Here is a 24,374-nt window from a genome sequence, read left to right as displayed (position 1 = left end):
ACAAACAGCCCAATGTATCGCTTTATTTTTGTTTTATATTATACAGACGCACATAAATATAAGCCATTAACGCTAGCTTTCAATAGCAGCAAACCACTCACCAGTCAAAGGAAGTAAAGACTTAAGAACAAACAGTTTAAACCAGTATCCTCCAGTCCTGTTTATTGTTAGCTTTCACAAACTATTTAATTAGCAAGCATTTCATTTCATTGAGCAACATGCCTACAAGTTATGGTAAAATATATAATTTGATTTAATAACACCATTACAATAGTGACTTTCAACCAAGGCTTTCTACCCAACTGCGAGACGACATTATGGGCTTTTCTAAAAGCTGAATATAGAGGGGTGGCCACTAAGCCACAGTTCTTCGTTTAGTTGTTTGATTAGTTTATTTATCTAATATGTGTCGCTTTATGACAGGATACGAGTTTTAGGAAATATTATTCATAAATTTATCTTTATTATAATCCCAGTTAATCTACATAGTCAAACGCTTACACTCCAAACACCCCCATTTTGATATGGACTGGGCCAGTGGCGGACTCCGCTCTTAAAGCGCGATAATATGAAGGGGGTGTGAGGTGTTTAGCCGATATTGCACTCTTTCTCTTATTGACTTGCTAAAGTATTTTTCGTTATATTTGTAGTGGCTTGTCTGTCCTTGTATTAACACTGCCAGGTTAAAATAATAAAATCGTTTATCGACTGGATTTGAGACTTTGATTTTGACAGAATTTTTGACATGTTGACCGGGAAGTAAATTGTGTGCCGTTCAAAATGTGAGCTGGTCGTTTTAGTGGGTTAAAATAATAATTACACGTTATTTTACTAACGTTACACCGTTTAAATGGAGATCCGCGGGAGGTGATGGAGTGGGAACAACTTGAGCTGAATCCAAGGATTATTGCTGCTGTTAAAAAAGGTTGACAAGAAATCCCGCTCGAGTACACTCAGTCTAAAGCTGAATTCGCTTCTTGTTTAATGATATTTTATTGTTTAGCCAATTTTAGATCAGCGAAGGAGATCCTCCGTGTGTCTGGTCCAGATGTGCAGAGACTGACGCGCTTGTCAAAGACAGATGTTCAGCATCTTCACTCTGCTGTAGCAGCTGCTGTCCGCAAGTCCAGCCCGGTCACAGGTGGGCTTCGTTTATTGCAACAATCGTCTACTACCATTTGAGATTCAGCTATTTTTGAAGCTAAACTATTATTTTAATGTATTCTCAGCTCTACAGCTGATCCAGGGAGAATGTCCTGTTTTGGAACCTGGACACAGGCTTTCTTTTGCCTGTCCCATTCTGGACGGTCTGGTGCGCGGCGGTCTCCCGTTACGAGGAATAACAGAGCTGGCAGGCGAGAGTGCTGCTGGGAAAACTCAGTTTTGTTTGCAGCTTTGCCTATCTGTCCAGTATCCACGGGAAAACGGAGGGCTGAACTCAGGTAAGGGTGTTTTTAAACTCAGTTTCTACCCAATAAAATAAATATTTAATTGCATTTTAAGATTTTTTTTTTTAAATAGTAACCACCAGGTGGTTTAAATTCCAGGTATAGAAATCACACTTTTTAAAATGCCCTCATATATCCAGCTTTTCAAGATTGTGTTAATCCCTTCTGGTTCTTCAATGCTAAAAGAAAAAAAAATAAAATAAAATAAAGAATATCTTGATCAGTCTCCTAGTGAGACCCGGCCCACTGATTGAGAACCACTTTTAAGACCATTTTCATTACAGCTTTCATAAACGCATCAAATAGACACTTATTTCAGTATCTTGTCAAATCTGAGCACAGTTTGAGAAACTCTAATGGCAACTGTGAGATTTCTGTGGTAGAAGGAGAAGAAAGTACACTGCCCTCCAAAAGTTTGGAAACACCCCTAGCAAAGTGTGGTTTTGGATGATATCGGCATAAATCCTTATCATTTTTTGGTGCAAATACATTACAATAACTTGACATTATCATTGAAGACCGGCAATAATAATTTTCATTTTGATTACATAATAATGGCAATATATACATGTCAAAGTCAGACATGCCCCTTTGCCAGCTGTGATGCCTGGTTACTGGTTTAAACTTGGCCCAGGTTTGTAAAAGATTTTTGGGTCAGCACACCTTAATAGCTTCAACAATTGATTGCCAATTAAGTTTAGAATACAATGAACCAATTAGAACCCAGTTTAGGTCAGATAGCTGCTAATGGTGGATATTTTGATGAATCGAAAATTTAAGTTTTTTTCTATGTATAAACTGTTTATGTAATAAAATACGTTTTCATAGTTTGTGTTGTCCCTTATCAGTGCAAAATTACCACAAAGTAAAAAGGATTCATGCCAATATTGTCCAAAACCCCACATTTCTAGGGCGTTTCCAAACTTTTGGAGGGCAGTGTAATCGTTTTGACACATTTCTGATGAATTCCTTTTTTAAATCACATTTTATATGGTCATTTAACAGGAGCCGTTTATATTTGCACCGAGGACTCTTTCCCCATCAAACGACTACGGCAACTCATTACCCAGCAGTCCCGGCTCAGACCAGATCTACCTCCAGCTCTGATCCGCAGCCGGCATTTTACTGACAGCATCTACATCGAGCATGCAGCTGACCTGGTGAGACTGGCAAGAATTCTTCTTAAGTTAATAACCATTAGAAAGGTCTTAAAAGGTTAGTTCACCCAAAAATGAAATTTCTGTCATTTATTACTCACCCTCATGTAAGACCTTCGTTCATCTTGGGAACACAAATTAAGATATTTTTGATGAAATCAGAGAGGAATATGACTCGTCCATAGACGGCAATATAATCACCACTTTTAAGGTCCAGAAATGTACTAAAGATATTGTTAAAAAGGTTGATGTGACTACAGTGATTCAACCTTAATGTTATAAAGCGACGAGAATACTTTTGGTGTGCAAAAATAACAACTTTATTCAACAATATTTTCTCTTCTGTGTCATTCTCTTATGCCGTTTACGTTCAGCGCTTCCAGGTTCTGCATCAGAACGCAGACTCGTTATCGGCCGGCTCCTGCATCAGCGCAAACACAAAAGCTCTGCAATGCGTTCACTGACCCAACTGCGTAACATAGTGACAGGGAAGAGGAAAATAGTTGAATAAAGTCATTATTTTTGTTTTGTTTTTGCACACAAAAAGTATTCTAGTCACTTCATAACATTAAGGTTGAACCACTGCAGTCACGTTGACGATTTTAACAATGTCTTTAGTACCTTTCTGGACCTTGAAAGTGGTGATTATATTGCTGTGTATGGACGAGTCATATTCCTCTCGGATTTCATCAAAAATATCTTAATTTGTGTTCCCAAGATGAAAGAAGGTCTTACAGTTGTGGAATGACATGAGGGTGAGTAATTAATGACAGAATTTTAATTTTTGGGTGAACTAACCCTTTAATGCTGGTGCGTATGTGAGCAGGAGGCTCTGCAGGCGTGCGTGTCTCAGCGTGTGCCTGTGCTGCTGAAGCGAGGTCTGGTGAGACTGGTGGTGGTGGACTCTGTGGCTGCTCTGTTTCGCAGTGAGTTCCAGGCTGATGAGGCTATACAGAGGTCACGCCACCTGCTGGCTTTTTCCAGTACACTCCACCGCCTGAGTCATGCATATGGTGCACCTGTAGTCTGCGTCAACCAGGTCAGACCTCCATCTGATTTCCAACACCTAATCAGAGATATTATACAATATTCACTGTAAACGCTATAGACATTATAATTTAAATTTAATTACACAGAAATAGCTCTCACTGTACGCTATTTATCTGTCCTAGGTTACAGATGTTGTGGACGGCCCAAATCCAGGAAGGTGTGACTATGGGTGAGTGTGTTTGTGTCAGTTTTGCCAGCAGCAAAAGGGCCAGAATACAACAGCTAAGCTCATTTCAGGAGACTTGTTGTAATTACTAAGCATGTGCACCACAACTAGTTTCATTAATGTTTAAATTTTTTAAAGGACTAGTCTAACAATCTCCAAGAGGACAATCAAAAACCTGTATGTGCGATTTTAGTGCGAAGTCAGTGGTGCCACAACTGTTTGCTTACCCAAATTCATCAAAATACATTCTTTTGTGTTCAGCAGAATAAAGAAATTCATACAGGTTTGGAACAACTTGAGGATGAGTAAATGACAGAATTTTCATTTTTGGGTGAATTATCCCTTTAACAGCTAGTATTTTCAATGTCAACATCTTTTATACGACTAGTCCCGCACATCCCTAGTAATTACAAAACCGGACAGATCATACTTTATGCTTTTGAAGCTCTTTAATAAGTCTTCTATAACTTGATCTACACAGGCTGGTGGGCAGTAAGGTGCTTCCTGCATTGGGCATTGCTTGGGCCAACCAAGTGATGGTGAGGCTCATGCTCACAAGATTGGCAGGACAAGTAAAATCAGACAGCCGAAGCAGTGCTCTGCGGAAATTAGAAGTGGTCTTTGCCCCACACCTCCCTCGAGCGAGCTGCCTGTGTGGGGTTTGGGAGGAAGGAGTGAGAGGGATCTCCGATAACGACTCCGAGCTACAGCCACAGAGCTCTTCATGATCAATGATCGGAGACTACATTCAACACAGTATGGCAGTTAACAGATGCTAATGGACATACATGTTTTTAAAGCACATTTGAATGTTTTTTTTTTTTTGTTTTTGTTAGGAATGGCTACATTTTTACCATTTGAAATGAATGCACATGATTATTAATTAAAATTCTCACAGGTATTATGTGCAGACAATTTTGTATAATCTAACCCTATTTTTATAATAATTTAAATTTTATTATTATTATTATTATTATGCCCTTGAGACACTGAATAAATGTTTTCCTTACGTATACCTGTATGTTGTTACAGTTTTCATACAATAAACAGTTACAATAAAGCAATAAAGCCCCAAGAAGTCAAAGCTCAGCCAATCATTATCAAGGACTGGAACTATCATTTTATATGCAGCATAAGCAAGCTAAATAAAGGCTAATCACTGCTTCACTGCTACCCTTGAAGAGAAATGTGTTCACCCATTTCAGAAAACAAAGCAAACTCAATTTGCTATAGCACTGTCAAGAGTCCAATCACTCAATTTACCAACCTACAACACTCAATATAGCATTAATCATGTTGAAATTAACAGTCAAGACTATACAATTTCAAACAGAAAGGCAAAACAGTCTGTGTCTTTTTCTACAAAGGTGGTGTGTCCCAGTTGTAAACCCAAACCATGTGCAAAAAGGGTCATATGACCATGTAAAATTAAAATTTAGAAATAACTAATTTATTACTATAAAATGTATATGGAGATAGTAAATGTAGATTTTTCAAAAAAAGTGGCACCTATTCAAATAGATAAAACAGTGGCACCCATTTTCAGATCTCCTGTTTTGTCTTTATCATTCTACCAGCATATCTTCTACGTTTGAGACCTGTTATAAGTCACCTGTGACTCTTTATGAGTTTTGACCAGCAGAGGGGGCTAAGATCCAACAAAACTCAGTGTACACATGCCACATCTTGCATATGAAATTGCCCCAATAATAGATCGCATAACCTGATATTGCTGAGTTCAACATGTTCTTGGGTCAACAATTTTCTTGATCCTGGAACAACATTCAAATCAGATTTGAGGGACAAGTTTACAGATTGTCAAGTTTAGGCTTAAAATTATGAATTGGTGCTTCTACGTCAGTGTTATTCATCTATCATTTCCCTCTGATTTTTGGGATATTTTATTGGTAGGGTTAGGTTTAGGGGTAGGAATAGGGTTAAGACTAAATTTTCAGACTAGAATGTTGTTCCTGGATCAAAATATGTTGACCCAGGAACGCATCTAACTTAGCAATATCAGGACATGCATAATAGATCATCTAATCCTGAAGTTGAGGGCAGATATACAGTATCAATGATATCAATAACTTATCCACAGTATGCTAAGATAAAGCATCCTTGTTACCATAGATGGCACAGGCTGCACAAGGGCACCACCAAGGAAGCTGTGAAAATGGGTTTGAAAAAAAAAACTTAAAGCATGGTACTGATATATTTGGCAGGTGTGAGAAAAGGATTGGTTGCTGTTGCATCAACGGCCAATGAGCCGTGGCTCAACATTCAAACAAATACTGGTAGTGTTGCTGTTAGCAGTCTGCTGCACGCTTTCAGAAACCCTTCACCTTCCCCAGCTCCACCTGTATAGATCTGCTATGGGGGTTAAATGCTGCAGCAGGAGCAGCATGTCTTACATGCTCACGGCAATTTCTGTGAATGTATTGGCAGTAGCAAGTCTCAGTAGCAGCAGCAGCATAGCAGATCTATTCCACCAAGACCAAATACATTAACATTGCCATATCCATTACCATGCCAATCTCTATTACCATACCAATCTCTAGAGATTTGTCATGACAGAATTCCTATTATCAATGTTGAAGAGTTGGACAGTTTGTGTAATTTTTTTGTGGATTCTTTGATGAACAGAAAGCTCAAAATAACTGCAGTCAGACTATTTAAAGTAGAAATCTTGTGTACAGAATGCATCTTTGCTGAATAAAAGCATTAAACATTAAAGGGTTAGTTCACTCAAAAATGAAAATAATGTCATTAATTACTCACCCTCATGTCATTCTACACCCCTAAGACCTTTGTTCATCTTCGGAACACAAAGATATTTTTGATGAAATCTAATGGCTCAGTGAGGCCTGCATTGCCAGTAATGGTATTTCCTCTCTCAAGATCCATAAAGGTACTAAAAACATATTTAAATTAGTTCATGTGAGTACAGTGGTTCTACCTTAATATTACAAAACGATGAGAATATTTTTTGTGTGCAAAAAAACAAATAAATGAATGACTTTTTAAAAATATCTAGTGATGGCCGATTTCAAAACACTGCTTCGGAGTGTTACAAATCTTTTGTGTCGAATCAGGGATTCAGATCACGTACCAAACTGCTGAAATCACATGACTTTGGCGCTCCGAACCACTGATTCGATTTGTAAAGCTCCGAAGCTTCACGAAGCAGTGTTTTGAAATCTGCCATCACTACATATATGCTTTTTTTGGTGCACAAAAAATATTCTCATTGCTTTATAATATTAAGATAGAACCACTGTACTGACATGAACTGATTTAAGTAGCTTATAGTAGCTTTATGGATCTTGAGAGAGGAAGTACCATTGCTGGCAATGCAGGCCTCACTGAGCCATCGGATTTCATCAAAAATATCTTAATTTGTGTTCCGAAGATGAACAAAGGTCTTACAGGTGTGGAACGACATTAGGGTGAGTAATTAATGACAGAATTTTCATTTTTGGGTGAACTAACCCTTTAATTTCCTTCCCACAAAAAAGAAAAAAAAATATTTTACTGACAGTGAAACTTTTGTATAGATGTTTTACTAGTGCCCAACTTGTTTATAGAGGTCACATTTTCCCCTCTGCTTTCACATCACATCATCAATTGATTTTTGATGCATGCTGGGTCTTCTGGAAGGACTGACCCAACACTGGAGCCCAAACCATACTACAGATTATGTGAAAACCCCTGAGTCATGCAACTCCATTTCATACTATTTTTCACAGAGCATGTAATTTTGGAGCATATATCCTCTTGAGCTGCACATTTCAAGATGACGTTACAAACGAAAGTGCAAAAATGCCTGGCAGTGATTAAAGTCCAGCTACACAGAAAGGAGTTTCTGGATAGGCCTATAATCCTGCCAAGCTACTTAACACATACACACACGCACTGACTAAGTCACTTCATCAACATTGGAAACCTGAATGTTAGCGCACACAAACAAACGCACTCATAAGCAACCAAATGCTGTGAGCAGCTACATTCGCCTTTGAGCTCGTCCTGTCACCATGGCGACGATCACATGGGCTGTCTGTCCCAGATTGTTTGACCACCCCCACCCTCGGCAAGACAAGAACCCTCTCCATCCATCGCACTGCAACCTCAACTCAACCCCCTACCATCCCCTGCTACAAAACACACATTTTCCTCCTTCCACTCAGCTGTTTACTGCCGCGCTGATGAAAACCTTGTTATGTAACTCCGCCGGTCCCAACGGGCTACACACAGAAGAGCTTTCAGAATAACCACCCACATCTGCCACCGTCTTCAAAATGACTGAGAGCTGCTCACACTTGCGCACATCAAGCAGTTTCATGCCGGACTCTGGTTTGTCAGGCAGGCGTCTGTTAGTATGCATCCCACGTATACTCGTCTCAGCCAGGGCGTCAGAGAGACGGATGCAATGACTGCAGGCTGCAAGGCTCTCTCTCTCTCATATAAACATGCATACACGGCCATCTTGGGAAAGAGAGGTAGAGGAAGAGAAAAATGGATTCTTGTGTTGAGACTTGAGGAGAAATGTGGAGCATGTGTATGTAGAAATATGCTGAGTATTATGTTAGGCTAAGGAAGACAGAAGCACAGATGCTAAAACACAATGCATACCTATGAGGTTAGGATGTTGGCTTGTCGTGTTTTTTGGGACATTCCATAGACATAATGATTTTTATACTGTACAAACTGTATATTCCGTTTTCTAAACCTACCGATCACAGAAAACGTTCTACTTTTTCAAAAAACAATTTAGTACGATTTTTAAGCCGTTTTCCTCATGGGGACCAAAAAAACACAGGATATTGGATATTGCCATCTTCGTGGGGACATTTTGTCCCCATAACGTAGGGTATACCTGAAACACACTTGTATATGTGGTTTACGGGGACTCTTCCAAAGGCTTAATTGGTTTTATACCGTACAAACTGTATATTCCATCCCCCTACCCCTAAATCTACCTATCACAGAAAACTTTTGCCCTTTTAATTTTTTTAGTTTGCATAAACCATGTTTATGTTGTAATACCCATGTCAATATACACATTTGTGTTCTTATAAACCATATTATAAAGTCAGAATTACGAGATATAAACCTGCAATTGTGAGTTATAATTGCGAGTTTATATCTCGCAGTTCTGACCTTTTTCTCGCAATTGCGAGTTAATAGTGGCAATTCAGACATCTTTTCTCAGAACTGTGAGATAAAAACTCGCAATTGCGAGTTATAAAATCTAATTGCAATTGCAGAATTGCAGCATTATATCACACAATTCTAACATTATAACATGCATTTGCGAGTTTATATCTCGCCACTCTGAGGAAAAAAAGTGGCAATTACATTTTTTATTCAGTGGCAGAAACAAGCTTCCATAAAAATCAGATCAATACTGTCAAAGTATATTTTAATGTAATAAATTTCACAATTTTAAAGGATTAGTTCACTTTCAAATGAAAATTAGCCCAAGCTTTACTCACCCTCAAGCCATCCTAGGTGAATATGACTTTCTTCTTTCTGATGAACACAATCAGAGATATATTAATAAATATCCTGACGCATCCATCCATCATAAACATACTCCACACAGCTCCGGGGGGTTAATAAAGGCCTTCTAAAGCGAAGCGATGCATTTGTGTAAAAAAAAAAAAAAATCCATATTTAAAGCTGCAGTCCGTGATTTTTCCTCTGTCGCCATCTCTTGTTTGAAACCTGCAATTGCAGTCATATGCGGAACAGTTATCTGTACGTGCGCTGTGCCTCGGCACAGCTCGTCAGCGCGGATGAATCTAATGTTTGCTGTCAATCACTACACCGGTGTGGATACTGTACTTCAGAATCACAGATTCTACATCTTGAAAGTATGACCAATATAAGAATTTTCACTGGAAAATATCATCTGAACAAGTAAGTAACATTTCTGCCACTTTTGTTCTGACCAACTGAGGAAAAAAGCATTAGGCCTACAATAAATCGCGCTGCCAATGATGATTAAATCTAACGATCGCTTAGCTCGGATCATGCCAAACCGTGAAAATTATTATTACTGTTATATTGTTCTCAAATTGTTAATGTTAAACAACATCAGCATTGCGTGACTATGTACTTAGTGTATATTAGCGTTAACTGTAGTTTTCAATTTCTGTAGCCACTCCACAAGTCTTTTGCTTTTCGACTACGGGTGAATCTTCAGTTGTCACTGATGATTGTCATTTGGATCTTTCTGGATTACAATCCGCCATCAAAATGATACGTTTAATTATTTCAGCTGCTGTGAGAACAGGCTATAAATGTGCAGATACCAGCAGCATCCTCACGTGATAAAACCGACTAGCCTGGACGGGACTCCTTCCTTTCTGTTTATGGACGTGACGTAATGACGCAAAGACGAAACTGCTGCATGCTCGAAATTTCCCGCGGAAATCCACCATGTCGCTCTTATTATAAAACATTATTACAAGCTTACCGTTGTGAGTCGAGACAAGATAATTAGATAGTTTTGAACACTGGCTGGTTATGTACTTGCTCAAAAATTGATTTTGGATCATTTTTAACCTAAAAAGTTACAGACTGCAGCTTTAACAAGTTATGAAGTAAAATATCTAGCTTCCACCAGACCGCCTTCCATATTCAAGTTATGAAGAAAGTGTAAACTGACGGTGCGTCAGTTAAGCTTTTTCCGTAAGTTGAATAGGGAAGGCGTAGGACGTAGCGTAAGCTTTTTGAACTGCAAGAGTTTTACACTAGATATTTGACTTTATAACTTGTTAAATATTGTTTTTTTTTGTTTGTTTTTTTTAACACAAGCGCATCGCTTCACAGGAGGCCTTTATTAACCCCCCGGAGCCGTGTAGAGTACGTTTATGATGGATGGATGTGGATGGAGGCACTTTCTTCAGCTCATACTCATGACCCCTGTTCACTGCCATTATAAAGCTCGGATGCATCAGGATATTTATTAATATATCTCTGATTGTGTTCATCAGAAAGAAGAAAGTCATATACACCTAGGATGGCTTGAGGGAGAGTAAAGCTTGGGCTAATTTTCATTAGAAAGTGAACTAATCCTTTAAGAATTGTTTAAAGTAATATGGTCACATTCAGTGTTTTTTTTTTTTTTTTTTTTCATAAAAAACACTTTATATTAGATACACATTCAACAACACTCACCTCAGAGACATTAAATATATACTACAGGTCATTACAGTGTCCACAGAGGAACTCAGCCCAAAACATGATAGGCCTAGAATAAGACAACAAGTATTAGACAACAGGTAAAACATCTTGAGGAATTCATTCATCATTCATTCATTAATCATTACAATGTATTTTTGCCCTGAGCTCTGGTTAATTTCTGACCCTGCCAACAGGTTTAAATGAGAAGAGCACATTTGTGATATGATGTTAAATCAGATGCATACTCAGACACTGAAACAGCTTTTCTGGGGGGTTTGGGATAATTTGACTATTGCAGAATCTAATCACGTCCCAACTCCCATCAAATGAGTCACAGCTGCACTCAGATTAATGCTCCAAAACAACATATGTGCAAAAATGAGGGTATAAAGTAAATATATGTCATGAATATGAAAAGACAGTGATTAGTACAAAAGTCAGAAAGAAAAATGAGAATCTGAATGGCTTTTGTGGCAGGAAACAGACAGCAGCTGGTCGGTTGCTAAGACAACCAGGATTAGTCCTGCGCCATTGGCCCTCAGCTGCACCGCAGACTCTTTCTCCAAGAGCCTTAACTCCATCCCACCTGGATTGCATTACATCCAGCTCAAATCATCCTTTATATCATATCATTGTTGTCAACTTATACAAATGTAATATTTCATATAATGTTTACCAAGATAATGCGTACCGTACCTAAAGTCAACTTGTCAACAAAATCAATGTATTAACAAAAACACAGAACTGATAACAACTCAATGTCTGGTATAAGAGGGAGAAAAGTTCTATACATTGTAATAGAAAAAGCAAATGTAAACAAACACAGAGAGGGAAGAACAGGAGAGTATGACATCATCTGTAGTGATGCAGGAGGGTGCAATAGCACAACCCCACCACAGGAGGAGCAGTGAGTTTCAAATGAGACAAACTTACAAACTGCTTTACAAATTATTTTGTTACTTGTTAAAGTAGAGGATTTAAAGAGCAGCAAAGAATATAAGTAAATTGAGCCATTTACTACTGCCTATAGAGTATCTGTGACTGAAAACGCACTAAACAGGACCTGAAACAACACAACTAGCATCACTTGACAAACAAGCCATTCTAGCCTACTGTGTCAATCCAGACAAGATTCAAGTTGACTAAAAGAAGTCTGCACTAAAATCGGCCTGTTCTGTTCCTTCATCATATTGCATTGAAGAGAAAACAACTAAACTGAACCGAGATCAGCACACATGGCAATGCCACAGGGAGCAGGCATGTGAAGGACTGACTGAGGGTATTGTGCAGTGGCAGATGAAACAGTTTGAGATACACAGTAGTTTTATTCAGAAAGGCAGGCTGGGTTGACCCGTTATGCAGATTTTGTAGAATGGGAGGTTTGCACTCTGAGACCCCCTTGACTGAACTAGGTCACACTTTGTCATGGAAGCAAAGAATTTCATTAAAAAGAAAAGAGAAATGATTAAATAATCATGTTTGATATACTGTCAACAACTTGTGCTGTTCCAGCATTGCTCGATAATACAGAATAGATTGAATACTCTCTCCTTTAGCGTTTCCCTGCTCTCTATCTTGTTCTCTATCACACACTCACATTGTCAGGCAAGACCAGACATCACTTCCAGGACGTTTTGGGAAGAATCCATAATGAGACAGAGGCATTGTGGCAAGGAGGCATCTCCATGGTGACAGGAAGCCAAGCTGGAAAAAATACACAATAGTCAGCAGCAGTGGGAGGTAAATGTGAGAAACGTAAAGAGGGGTTTGTTGGTGTGTGAACAATAAGTAAAACTGATGGTGAGCTTCATGAAAATTGAATGACAGTAAATGATTTCCAGATAATCAAGAAACATTTTTTTTTTTTTTGGTTCGTAAATACATTAAAAAAGAGTTTACTTCAGTATACCTCGTCAATGATGAACAGGTTTTTAATTCCTGAATTCAAAAGAATGAATGATCCGCTTTTGGCATAATGTTTTATTATACACCAATCAGGCATAACATTATGACCACCTTCCTAATATTGTGTTGGTCCCCCTTTTGCTGCCAAAACAGCCCTGACCCGTCGAGGCATGGACTCCACTAGACCCCTGAAGGTGTGCTGTGGTATCCGGCACCAAGATGTTAGCAGCAGATCCTTTAAGTCCTGTAAGTTGCGAGGTGGGTCCTCCATGGATCGGACTTGTTTGTTCAGCACATTCCACAGATGCTCAATTGGATTGAGATCTGGGGAATTTGGAGGCCAAGTCAACACCTCAAACTCGTTGTTGTGCTCCTCAAACCATTCCTGACCCACTTTTGCTTTGTGGCAGGAGCTATAAAGGATACTGCTGAAAGAGGCCACAGCCACCAGGGAATACCGTTTCCATGAAAGGGTGTTCATGGTCTGTAACAATGCTTAGGTAGGTGGTACGTATCAAAGTAACTTCCACATGGATGGCAGGACCCAAGTTTCCCAGCAGAACATTGCCCAAAGCATCACACTGCCTCCGCCGGCTTGCCTTCTTCCCATAGTGCATCCTGGTGCCATGTGTTCCCCAGGTAAGCCACGCACACGCACCCGAAAAGAAAACGTGATTCATCAGACCAGGCCACCTTCTTCCATTGCTGCGAGGTCCAGTTCTGATGCTCATGTGCCCACTGTTGGTGCTTTCAGCGATGGACAGGGGTCAGCATGGGCACCCTGACTGGTCTGCAGCTATGCAGCCCCATACGCAACAAACTGTGATGCACTGTGTATTCTGACTCCTTTCTATCACAACCAGCATTAACTTCTTGAGTAATTTGAGCTACAGAAGCTCGTCTGTTGGATCAGACCACACGGGCCAACCTTCGCTCCCCACATGCATCAGTGAGCCTTGGCCACCCATGACCCTGTCTCCAGTTCACCACTGTTCCTTCCTTGGACCACTTTTGATAGATTCTGACCACTGCAGACCGGGAACACCCCACAAGAGCTGCAGTTTTGGAGATGCTCTGACCCAGTTGTCTAGTCATCACAATTTGGTCCTTGTCAAACTCGCTCAAATTCTCACACTTGCCCATTTTTCCTGCTTTTAACACATCAACTTTGAGGACAAAATGTTCACTTGCTGCCTAATATATCCCACCCACTAACAGGTGCCGTGATGAAGAGATAATCAGTGTAATTCACTTGACCTGTCAGTGCTCATAATGTTGATCGGTGTATATTGAAGACATATTCTTCAGTATATTCTTCTATAGAAAATGTATCAGTACACCATTGCTACCTCTCTAACACTTGTGATAGCAACACACTACTCATTTGTGGAACCAGGTCTAAGATAAATTAAAGCATAAGGTGAAAGAACATTTCAGATCAGTTCCTGTTTTTAGCAATGCCAGCATCGTCCTAGACTGACTGACTCCCTCCTGCCTGTTCCCAATAGTGTTATGTAATCCTCTGAAACGTACCAATTTTGCATTTTTATTAGAGTCACATATCAAAGAGGCATTAGGAGGGAAGGATGTCAGAAACCCTGACATTAAAATATTTGGAGGTACCCAAAGGGTTGCCTTCTGGAGAAATACACCTCTAAGACTGCCTTTAACACATCTTATGACATGTACTTACCTATATTAAAAGAGGACCAATGTCAAAAATAAACAGTATGGTTCTGGTATTTTAATTATCTAACTACAGTGACTCTGGTGCACAGAGGTGATTTCAAGGTCACAAAGTTCATAAATGAAATACTGAAAGTCATTAATGAAAGACAATCACTCGGGGGGCCATAAACTAAAACAATGACTGATGCACTGCATGAGCTAAAAAGACTCCAGGGCTCCAAATTAAACAGTCAGCATCCTTTATGTTTTTACTGTATTGGACTGTCCCTGTTCATGGAGACTGATTGATTGTTCCCTGTGGAGCCTGACATCATGCTTTATATTAATTTGACCTGAGATAACCTTGGAGTATCCGCTCCAGTGTTATGTAATTTCTTCTCTATGTTCTATTCTTACCCATTTTGTCCTTCTTCTGTTCTCTCTTCTTTGGATAATACCTTCTGTTCTAAACGACCTGGGGACAGAGCACAAACATCAGCAAACACATCAGAGACCATCTGTGATGTCTGAGTCCTATGTATATTATGTGTGGTGAAGGTTATACATGGGGGATAAGCTCCTGTTAAAGTAATATCACAAAAAATAATGTTACTTGTTCTCATGTCATTTGAAATCCTTTCTTTCTAATGTGGAACATAAAATGAGCTATTTAGCAGAATATCCATGCTGCTCTTTTCCATACAATGACATTGAATGGTGACCACAGCTCAGCTAAACCTTCCTAAAATGGTTTGATTACATAATTTTATGGTGAATCAAAGTGCCACCTCACAATTACTACGGCACTAAAACAGACTTCCTAACCTAGTCTCCACAATCAGACACTGATTTAAGGCTCATCCTATCTGCGTAAGAGCTTGTCTTAACTCCCCAAATAGGATGACATGCCACCTACCCAGCTGCGACGACTCTAAGTAGATCTGACCATCAACCGGATGTACACAAGCATTGGCCATGGCTGTATGAAATCCTCCCCATAATTACACTCCCATTGAGAGTGAGTGTTTCTCTCATAGTAAGACTCTCATAATCCTAATTACACACAATTACAAACAGGCACATTACTGCAGTCTGTTACAGTATGTGTGAGAGAATGACACAATGATGACTGCTAGTCAGGAATATACCACCAAGCAACAATTCCTTCCTAGCAGCATTTTCTGTTTGTAGTAAAGGCTAAACTAATGTCAGTCTCAGGCTCCAAAATAAGCACTTTCCAAGCACCAAATGGGAGTAAATATAGTTTTTGGTGGATAAGTTAATTGCCATTTAGGAACTGCAGCATAATTTATGGGTTTAGATGAATTATAAGAAAACAAAGGCAAAATATACAAGGAAATAATCCCCTTCTCAAAAAAAAAAAAAAAAAAAAAAATATATATATATATATATATATATATATATATATATATATATATATATATATATATATATATATACAGTACAGTCCAAAAGTTTGGAACGACTAAGATTTTTAATGTTTTTAAAAGATGTTTCGTCTGCTCACCAAGGCTATTATTTAATTAAAAATACAGTAAAAAACAGTAATATTGTGAAATATTATTACAATTTAAAATAACTGTGTACTATTTAAATATATTTGACAAAGTAATTTATTCCTGTGATGCAAAGCTGAATTTTCAGCATCGTTACTCCAGTCTTCAGTGTCACATGATCCTTCAGAAATCATTCTAATATGCTGATTTGCTGCTCAATAGACATTTATGATTTATTTTATGTTGAAAACAGTTGTGTACTTTTTTTTCAGGATTCCTTGATGAATAGAAAGTTCAAAAGAACAGCATTTATCTGAAATACAAAGCTTCTGTAGCATTATATACTACTGTTCAAAAGTTTGGGGTCAGTAAGAATTTTTATTTTTATTTTTTTGAAAAGAAATTAAAGAAATGAATACTTTTATTCAGCAAGGATGCATTAAATCAATCAAAAGTGGCAGTAAAGACATTTATAATGTTACAAAAGATTAGATTTCAGATAAACACTGTTCTTTTGAACTTTCTATTCATCAAATAATCCTGAAAAAAAATATTGTACACAAATATTTTGTACAATTGTACACATAAATGTTTATTGAGCAGCAGATCAGCATATTAGAATGATTTCTGAAGGAATACAAAATATTTGTGTACAATATTTTTTTTCAGGATTATTTGATGAATAGAAAGTTCAAAAGAACAGTGTTTATCTGAAAATCTAATCTTTTGTAACATTATAATTATATAATATATTTTCTATTTGAAAGCTATTCAAATAGAAAACAGTTATTTTAAATTGTAATAATATTTCACAATATTACTGTTTTTTACTGTATTTTTAATTAAATAAATGTAGCCTTGGTGAGCAGACGAAACTTCTTTTAAAAACATTAAAAATCTTAGTGGTTCCAAACTTTTGGACTGTACTATATATATATATATATATATATATATATATATATATATATATATATATATATATATATATATATATATATATATATATATATATATATATATATATATATTATATTATATTTATTTATTTATTTATTTATTTATTTATTTATTTATTTTAATTTTTTTGTAAAAATTAAACACCTAAATAAAGCAAAATAGTACAGTTTCATGGCCATTAACAAATATTTACAGATGGTAAATTTTCTCAGTTCTCTTTGCATGTGTGTTTAATTAGTTAATTTTTGACCCTGGATGTACACTATCATTTGGTATGTACAACTATCATTTCAGAAATTATATTTTTATACATCAAGGATGCATTATATTGATCAAAAGTGACAGTAAAGACTTTTATATTATTATATTTCTGTCAAATAAATGCTTTTCTTTTGAACTTTCTATTCATTAAAGAATCCTGAAAAAAATGTATCATGGTTTCCAAATATTCCACAATATGGAATATTTGATAAGATGTTTTACCACAATATTAAGTAGCACAACTGTTTTCAACATTAATAAAAATACATAATAATAATAATAATAATAATAATAATAATACAGCAAATCAGCATATTAGAATGATTTCTGAAGAATCATGTGACACTGAAGACTGGAGTAACGATGCTGAAAATTCAGCTTTGCATCATAAATTACATTTAAAATATATTCAAATAGAAAACAGGTATTAACAGAAAACAATATTACTGAGATAAAATAAATGTAGCCTTAGAAAAAAAAATTCTGACCCAAAACTTTTGAACCGTTGTGTGTTGCCCCCTAAAATATGTATTCTTTCATGTTATTTAGTTAATTAGGCCAGATAGACGAACCAGACAAAGTAACCAGTCACTAGTCAGTCATCCTGGGACTAATCAATACCTATCCGGGTAGCGATGATAGAGTACCAGTCATACATTGTCACGGCCCATTTAGCAGGGGCCGAATGAGGGTGTTTGAAGAGTGTTCAGGTTTTAGCAGTAGTTTAGCAGGACAAAATGCATGTTATGAAGAAATGAAGAGAAATTTGATTGCTGAATTTAAAAAGCATCTATTCAGTTTTTATCAATGTATTTTAAGCAATTAAAATAAAGGCTTGGGCTAAAAGACAAAGTCATTTACTATCACATAGTGTTCACACGCAGCCTCAGAATCTGTTCTTCAGTTCACATCTATCAGTTTATTCATGCGTGTGGAGGGGTATCAAAAAGCTGTTAGAAAAAGTGAGAGAAATCCTTTGTGTCTGGAGTGAGAGCCACAGGGGGGAGTGAAGCAGACAGTCTGGACATCAGATCAGGAACATCCTCTCATGGATAGAGTGGTCTGCATGTTTCTCTACAGTTTTATAACGCATGTACTGGTTTTGCAGCAATACACACTAGTTATCTACAATAGCTTAAAAAATAGCAAGACATTTATTCCACTTCAGGACATTTCGAAAACATTCATAAGACCGATCTACAATCATAAGGCTGACGTACAAGGACACACATTTGATTGAGTAAGATGGATTTAAGGCAAAGATCATACACTACAGTTTCCCTGAACTGCATTTAAGCGTTAATCGAATCAGCGGTTTATTTTTTACCACACTGCACTGGGATTAAGAAATGTCAGATACATTTAGGCGAGATAGACGAGGATAGTAAAAAGGGAAGCGGGCTGAAGGAAGAAAGCGGATGTTGAGGTACATGTATTTTTAACATGAGTGAGTTTGTTTGAGTGAAGCATTGATAGGGGGTATGTGAGTCTGACTGAACCTCTAACCTCTGAAATTATGCAACTGTGTCTGACTCACTGTCTTGCCTCAAATGTTTGCATTGACACCTCAGGAAAGCTCTGCAAGAAGATACAGTGCATAATACAAATGTATATTCTCAGAAACAGTATACTGTATAACCATCAAAAAACATCTTTAAGCGGTATAAAAATGATTAAATTGGTAATAAGTAATAGACTGAATTAGAAAATTGATGTTTGCACTTATTTTTACTTTGTTTCTACACATTATTATTAGTAGTATATATGTTTTAAAGTAAGAATAAGTTTTAAGAATAAGGGCCAGATTTACTAACAGCTTGCGCCAACACAAACCCTCTTTTGGCATTAAAAACTACTGTCATGATTTACTAAAGACACGCAGAGAAAAATTAGCACTGAAAAGGTGTGGACACAGTTATTTCTGCAGCTGACCTTGTTGCATATGTATTCGTAGGAGTTTCCCTTTTCAGACGCAAGATTTCTGGGAGAACAGTATATAAATGAATCACACAAGGTGATTTACTAAGGTTTGTGCTAGTCAATTTACTGGTATTTGTGTCATTATTTAACGCCCCAAAAAAGCTTTTTGTCTTAAACCAGATGCCAATATGTGCTGCTCTTGGTAGATTGCATGGGTCATTATGGAAATGATCCGGCTACTTCTGTGTTCTTTAATTTGCACGTCGTCAGTAGATCACGCGCAGAACTTTCCACTACGATTGGCGCTCTTTTGGAATTGCGCTCTCATGCTAATTTGCCCTGTTTAGGAAATCTGGCCCTTAGTCTACACATTTGTCAGCCTATTGTATGCAACTTGGTAACACATCTGCATTTGTAAAAAGGTCATGCAGTTATTATATAATATGAAATATATGTTATTATATAATATGAGTACAGATCACAGTATATTTAAATAGACCATGGGCTCAGCCTCTGATGGTGGTTGAATCTCACCTCTGTCTGTGAGTGTGGAAAGGTGTTTGAAGGAGGACTGTGACTCTGTGTACTGACCCCTGAGACTGATAAACACAGTCCAGATGGGGACAGAGGGGCCGACAGAGGGAGCCCAGCAGGACCGGCCCGCACACCCTCAGTCAGATACCTCTCCAGTGTCCTCTATAACCCCTCTTTCCTTTCGTCATCCACAGTACATATGCATGTGAGAAAAAAACATAAAATTCAAATATATATGTTAATTTCTCTAAAGAACCTCACTGCTGAAGGTCTTAGAGGAGCATGGAGAATGAAAGCAGCAACTATCAACATTGCCATGATAAAGACTATACACAGTGCAAGACGATAAGAGCTCTTTAGGAGGGTGATAAAATGCTCTCTTTGTGTGATAAGTATGTGATGAGTGCTAACCTTGTACAGCATTCACTGCTAAGTGAGCAGTTAAACATGTCATTTACATTTATTTTCTTGTCAATGCTACTTCCAAGAAATGCTATTTTATATGCAAATCATGTGAATTTAGATAATATTTCACAAAATAAAATATTACAACAAAACATAAAAATGATGGTAAATAAAACTCTGTTTATTGAATGTTACTGATACTCAAACTAGCTTAAGCTAAAATAATAATGCTTCTTTGGAAGATGGGAAAGCCTGCATTAGTGCATCCTGGTGTGATGACTTATGAAAAATGTCATGCCAAATAGATAACACCCCCCACTGCCAGTCCATCTGTACACACAATCATAGACACACATTCACATTAAAGCAGTATTATGTGATCTTTAGACAAACACCAACCATCTGTCCAACACATACAGCCCATTTTCAATCTGTTTCACTAACTCTAAGACATGTGATGAACTAAACGCATCCATTTCATGTGTGGAAGAGAGCTATAGTGTTACATAATCCCTTGAAGTTATGAGAAGCTTGTGTAGTATCCATCTGTACCATTAAAGAAGAGCATGTCTCTGTGGATGAATGTGCTGTTTCAGCTGGCTGGAAACTAAGGCGAGCTTCACAGTGCTGCATCCACGGAGTTATTTCTGGCGTGCCTTGCTAACGCGCATTGCTGATGACTCTTTAATATGTCCTGTCACTAAACCCTTTCCAGGAAGCTTTCTGAATCTTAGTCTTTAAAGGGAGAAAGGACAGGTGTAACTTCTATTCTATTCTATACTTTTAGCTTTCTCAAGCCAACTTCAAAGTTTGTTTGCGAACTTTACTTATTTTATTCCATCAAATAACCTAAGGACATAAGTTACATGATAAACTAAGACCCTTTATAGCTTGATATTAAAGGTGCCCAAGAATGCTTTTTCACAAGATGTAATATAAGTCTAAGGTGTCCCCTGAATGTGTCTGTGAAGTTTCAGCTCAAAATACCCCATAGATTTTTTTTAATTATTTTTTTAACTGCCTATTTTGGGGCATCATTAACTATGCACTGATTTTTTCAGCGCGCAGCCCCTTTAATTTGCGTGCTCCCTGCCACACGAGCTCTCGATTATATCACAGCACATTTACAAAGTTCACACAGCTAATATAATCCTCAAATGGATCTTTACAAGATGTTCGTCATGCATGCTGTATGCATGCTTCGAATTATGTGAGTAAAGTATTTATTTTGATGTTTATATTTGATTCTCTATGAGTTTGAGGCTGTGCTCCGTGACTAACGGCTAATGCTACACTGTTGGAGAGATTTATAAAGAATGAAGTTGTGTTTATGAATTATACAGACTGCAAGTGTTTAAAAATGAAAATAGCGACGACTCTTGTCTCCGTGAATTCAGTAAGAAACGAAGGTAGCTTTAACCTCATTCAACAGTACATTATCAACATGCTAACGAAACATTTAGAAAGACAATTTACAAATATCACTAAAAATATCATGCTATCATGGATCATGTCAGATATTATTGCTGCCATTTTCGCTGTTGTTCTTGCTTACCTAGTCTGTTGATTCACCTGTGCAGATCCAGATGTTACTGGCTGCCCTTGTCTAATGCCTTTCATAATGTTGGGAACATGGGCTGGCATGTGCAAATATTGGGGCGTACACCCCGACTGTTACGTAACAGTCGGTGTTATGTTTAGATCCGCGTGTTTTCCGGAAGACTTTTAAACAAATGAGATTTACATAAGAAAGAGAAAGCAATGGAGTTTGAAACTCAATGTATGTCTTTTCCATGTACTGAACTCTTGTTATTCAACTATGCCGAGGTAAATTCAAATTTTGAATCTAGGGCACCTTTAATATAGCTCGAAAACATCTATAAAAATATGATCTATCACATGATCTATCAAAATCATTCTAATATGCTGATTTGGTGCTCAAGAAACATTTCTTATAATTATTAATGTTAAAAACAGTTGTACTGCTTGATATTTTTGTGGAAACTGTGATACATGTTTTTCAGGATTCTAGATGAATAGCATTTATGACTTTACTGTCACTTTTGATCAATTTAATGCATCTAGTGTACTGTCGTACCAAATGTCATCACAAGAGAAAAAAAATCACTCGTCAAGCGATTTCACAGGGTATTTAAGCAGAGAGAACAAAAGTGAGAGAGAGGGAGAGTGAGGGACCAACATGAATAAAATCAATACATAATTAGAGATGATGTTTCCAGTCATGACATAATTCAGGTCATACATTAACCTGAACAGAGTGCAGAGTCACCTTTCATCGCGTGCCCAACGGCAAGCCACATTTGTGCCAACATTTTAGTCCTGTACCTCCCCTCCCCCTCAAAAGCAGCTTATGGATTACAGCAAAAGCACTTACAAACCCTGTGTGACGAAACACTGTGTCTTAAACAAAAACACATTGTAGGTCAAGAATATAATGACAGTTATCACTCAGCATGCATCTTAAATATATGCAGTTTTCATATACAGTACATTAGGCTGTTTTATCATGTGTGTGTGTCCACTGATAGAACTAGAAGGCTTTATGTAAGAAGATAAAGCAAGGTGAGCGGGTGCAGAGCGGGCTGACAGTGTTTTGTCTCCTGGCTGTACTGCAGACATCCCGATCGACTTTACTCTCACCTGAACGCTAACGTGTCACATATCAAAGCAACTAAGATCAGGTGTGCCGAACTTGCGACACGCCATCTGTGGATAAGCCACGCTGTGGGACTGAGAGGTTGTTTATGTGCATGAGTGTGAGTGTGTGTACGAGGAAGAGAAGTGGTGTGACTGCATTCCTTCTAATCCCACAATCCAACAGCTTGATAATCGTCAATTAAATACTAATCACATATGTTTTAAAAAAAAAAGGTTATTGGTTATTTCGCCAGAATTCTGACAATGACTTAAAATTGTCTGCTGCTTAGCTGAATTTGTTTCATAATTGATGAATTTTGTAACAATGACTCTTTTACTGAACTCACTTGAGCTGAATGACACTATTGCCTTCTGCTTATGGCTGAATTGAACTTGATAATTGATGAACTTTGCAACAATGACAGCTATTGAACTGAATTGAATCAACACTGACCTGACTTGAGCTGAATAATGACACTATTGTCTTTTTAGAGCTGCTTTACAACAGAATTTGCTTATTTCATTAAAGGGATAGTTCACCCAAAAATGAAAATTTGATGTTTATCTGTGTGGCGAGCAGGGGGGGGCGAGAGCCGTGAGGGAACGGCGCGAGGCTGGTGACGCGAGAGATAATGAGCTCCACCTGCGAGGTGCACCGGCCTCGAGTCTCTCACGGAGGAGCTCCGGAAGCATAAAAGGAGGAGCGAAGACAGTGAAGGACGAGAGAGGACCAGGCCTAGATATTATTTTATGTTTTATTATGTTTGTGTGGCATTACTTTCGCTTTGTTCTGTGTTTATTTTGAATTAAAGTTTTGTTGAACGCTCGCCGGTTCCCGCCTCCTTCTTCCCATACTTACGAACTGTGTTACAATCTGCTTACCCCCAGAGCATCCAAGATGTAGATGACTTTGTTTCTTCAGTAGAACACAAATGATGATTTTTAACTCCAACCATTGCGGCCTGTCAGTCGTATAATGCATGGCAATGGGAACTCCATCTGTAAGAGTCAAAAAAACATGCACAGACAAATCCAAATTAAACCCTGCGGCTCGTGACGACACGTTGATGTCCTAAGACATCACCATGCGTATCCGGTTGGTGAGGTCTCTTGCGTGTATATGTCTATGAGTGCGAGCGATCACTTCCGGCATCAGAGTACATTCAGACCTCACACACCAGATACGCACGGCAGTTGGACATAGTGGTGTATTAGAGGTAAAAAATTATATAAATACTGTTCGGTTTCTCGCACAAACCAATCGTTTCGTGTCTTAGGAAATCAATTTGTCAGCACGAGCCGCAGAGTTTAATTAGGATTTGTCTGTGCATGTTTTTTTTTACTCTTATAGATGGAGTTCCCATTGACATGCATTATACGACTGACAGACCACAACGGTTGGAGTTAAAAATCATTATTTGTGTTCTACTGAAGAAACAAAGTCACCTACATCTTGGATGCGCTGGGGGTAAGCAGATAAACATCACATTTTCATTTTTGGGTGAACTATCTCTTTAAGTTTGCATCATTAACACTTGCG

At 37.9% G+C, this 24,374-nt stretch overlaps 2 protein-coding genes and 1 long non-coding RNA gene across 5 annotated transcripts in view; 1 reads left to right on the top strand and 2 right to left on the bottom strand.

Annotated features, from left to right (window-relative positions):
• brf1b (BRF1 RNA polymerase III transcription initiation factor subunit b) overlaps positions 1-406 on the bottom strand; it is a 92,200-nt gene extending 91,794 nt beyond the window's left edge. The window contains 1 exon segment of the mRNA XM_048206642.1: positions 102-406. The gene's annotated coding sequence lies outside the window, so the exon portion shown is untranslated.
• A 189-nt stretch (positions 407-595) lies between these two features.
• Positions 596-4,899, top strand: xrcc3 (X-ray repair complementing defective repair in Chinese hamster cells 3). Its single transcript, XM_048206638.1, has 7 exons — positions 596-925; positions 1,004-1,141; positions 1,230-1,442; positions 2,454-2,608; positions 3,432-3,644; positions 3,778-3,824; positions 4,303-4,899. The coding sequence occupies exons 1-7, from the start codon at positions 871-873 to the stop codon at positions 4,547-4,549; spliced, it is 1,068 nt and encodes a 355-aa protein (XP_048062595.1). The 5' UTR covers positions 596-870; the 3' UTR covers positions 4,550-4,899.
• Positions 4,900-7,555: 2,656 nt separating this feature from the next.
• Positions 7,556-24,374, bottom strand: part of LOC125277973 — a 40,118-nt gene continuing 23,299 nt past the window's right edge. The window contains exons 3-8 of one of the 3 annotated variants that reach the window (XR_007187022.1): positions 19,772-19,949; positions 18,824-18,895; positions 15,000-15,057; positions 12,607-12,713; positions 11,004-11,076; positions 7,556-8,303 (exon numbers count right to left, since the gene is read on the bottom strand). This is a non-coding gene — a long non-coding RNA (uncharacterized LOC125277973). The remainder of the gene's footprint in view (positions 8,304-11,003; positions 11,077-12,606; positions 12,714-14,999; positions 15,058-18,823; positions 18,896-19,771; positions 19,950-24,374) is intronic. The other 2 variants (XR_007187023.1, XR_007187024.1) reach the window with 2 other exon arrangements.

This window comes from Megalobrama amblycephala, linkage group LG11 (assembly GCF_018812025.1).
Source record: "Megalobrama amblycephala isolate DHTTF-2021 linkage group LG11, ASM1881202v1, whole genome shotgun sequence".
In the NCBI taxonomy this organism is placed as follows: Eukaryota; Metazoa; Chordata; class Actinopteri; order Cypriniformes; family Xenocyprididae; genus Megalobrama; species Megalobrama amblycephala.
Note: the sequence above shows the minus strand (reverse complement) of the source record. Positions and strands in the feature narration are given on the sequence as shown.

Excerpts from the sequence above, each read along its gene's own strand:
- xrcc3 (XM_048206638.1), top strand. The coding sequence starts at position 871 with ATGGAGTGGGAACAACTTGAGCTGAATCCAAGGATTATTGCTGCTGTT. Across the intron at positions 2,609-3,431 it reads TCGAGCATGCAGCTGACCTG|GAGGCTCTGCAGGCGTGCGT; the intron begins GTGAGACTGGCA and ends GTATGTGAGCAG. Across the intron at positions 3,825-4,302 it reads CCAGGAAGGTGTGACTATGG|GCTGGTGGGCAGTAAGGTGC; the intron begins GTGAGTGTGTTT and ends TGATCTACACAG.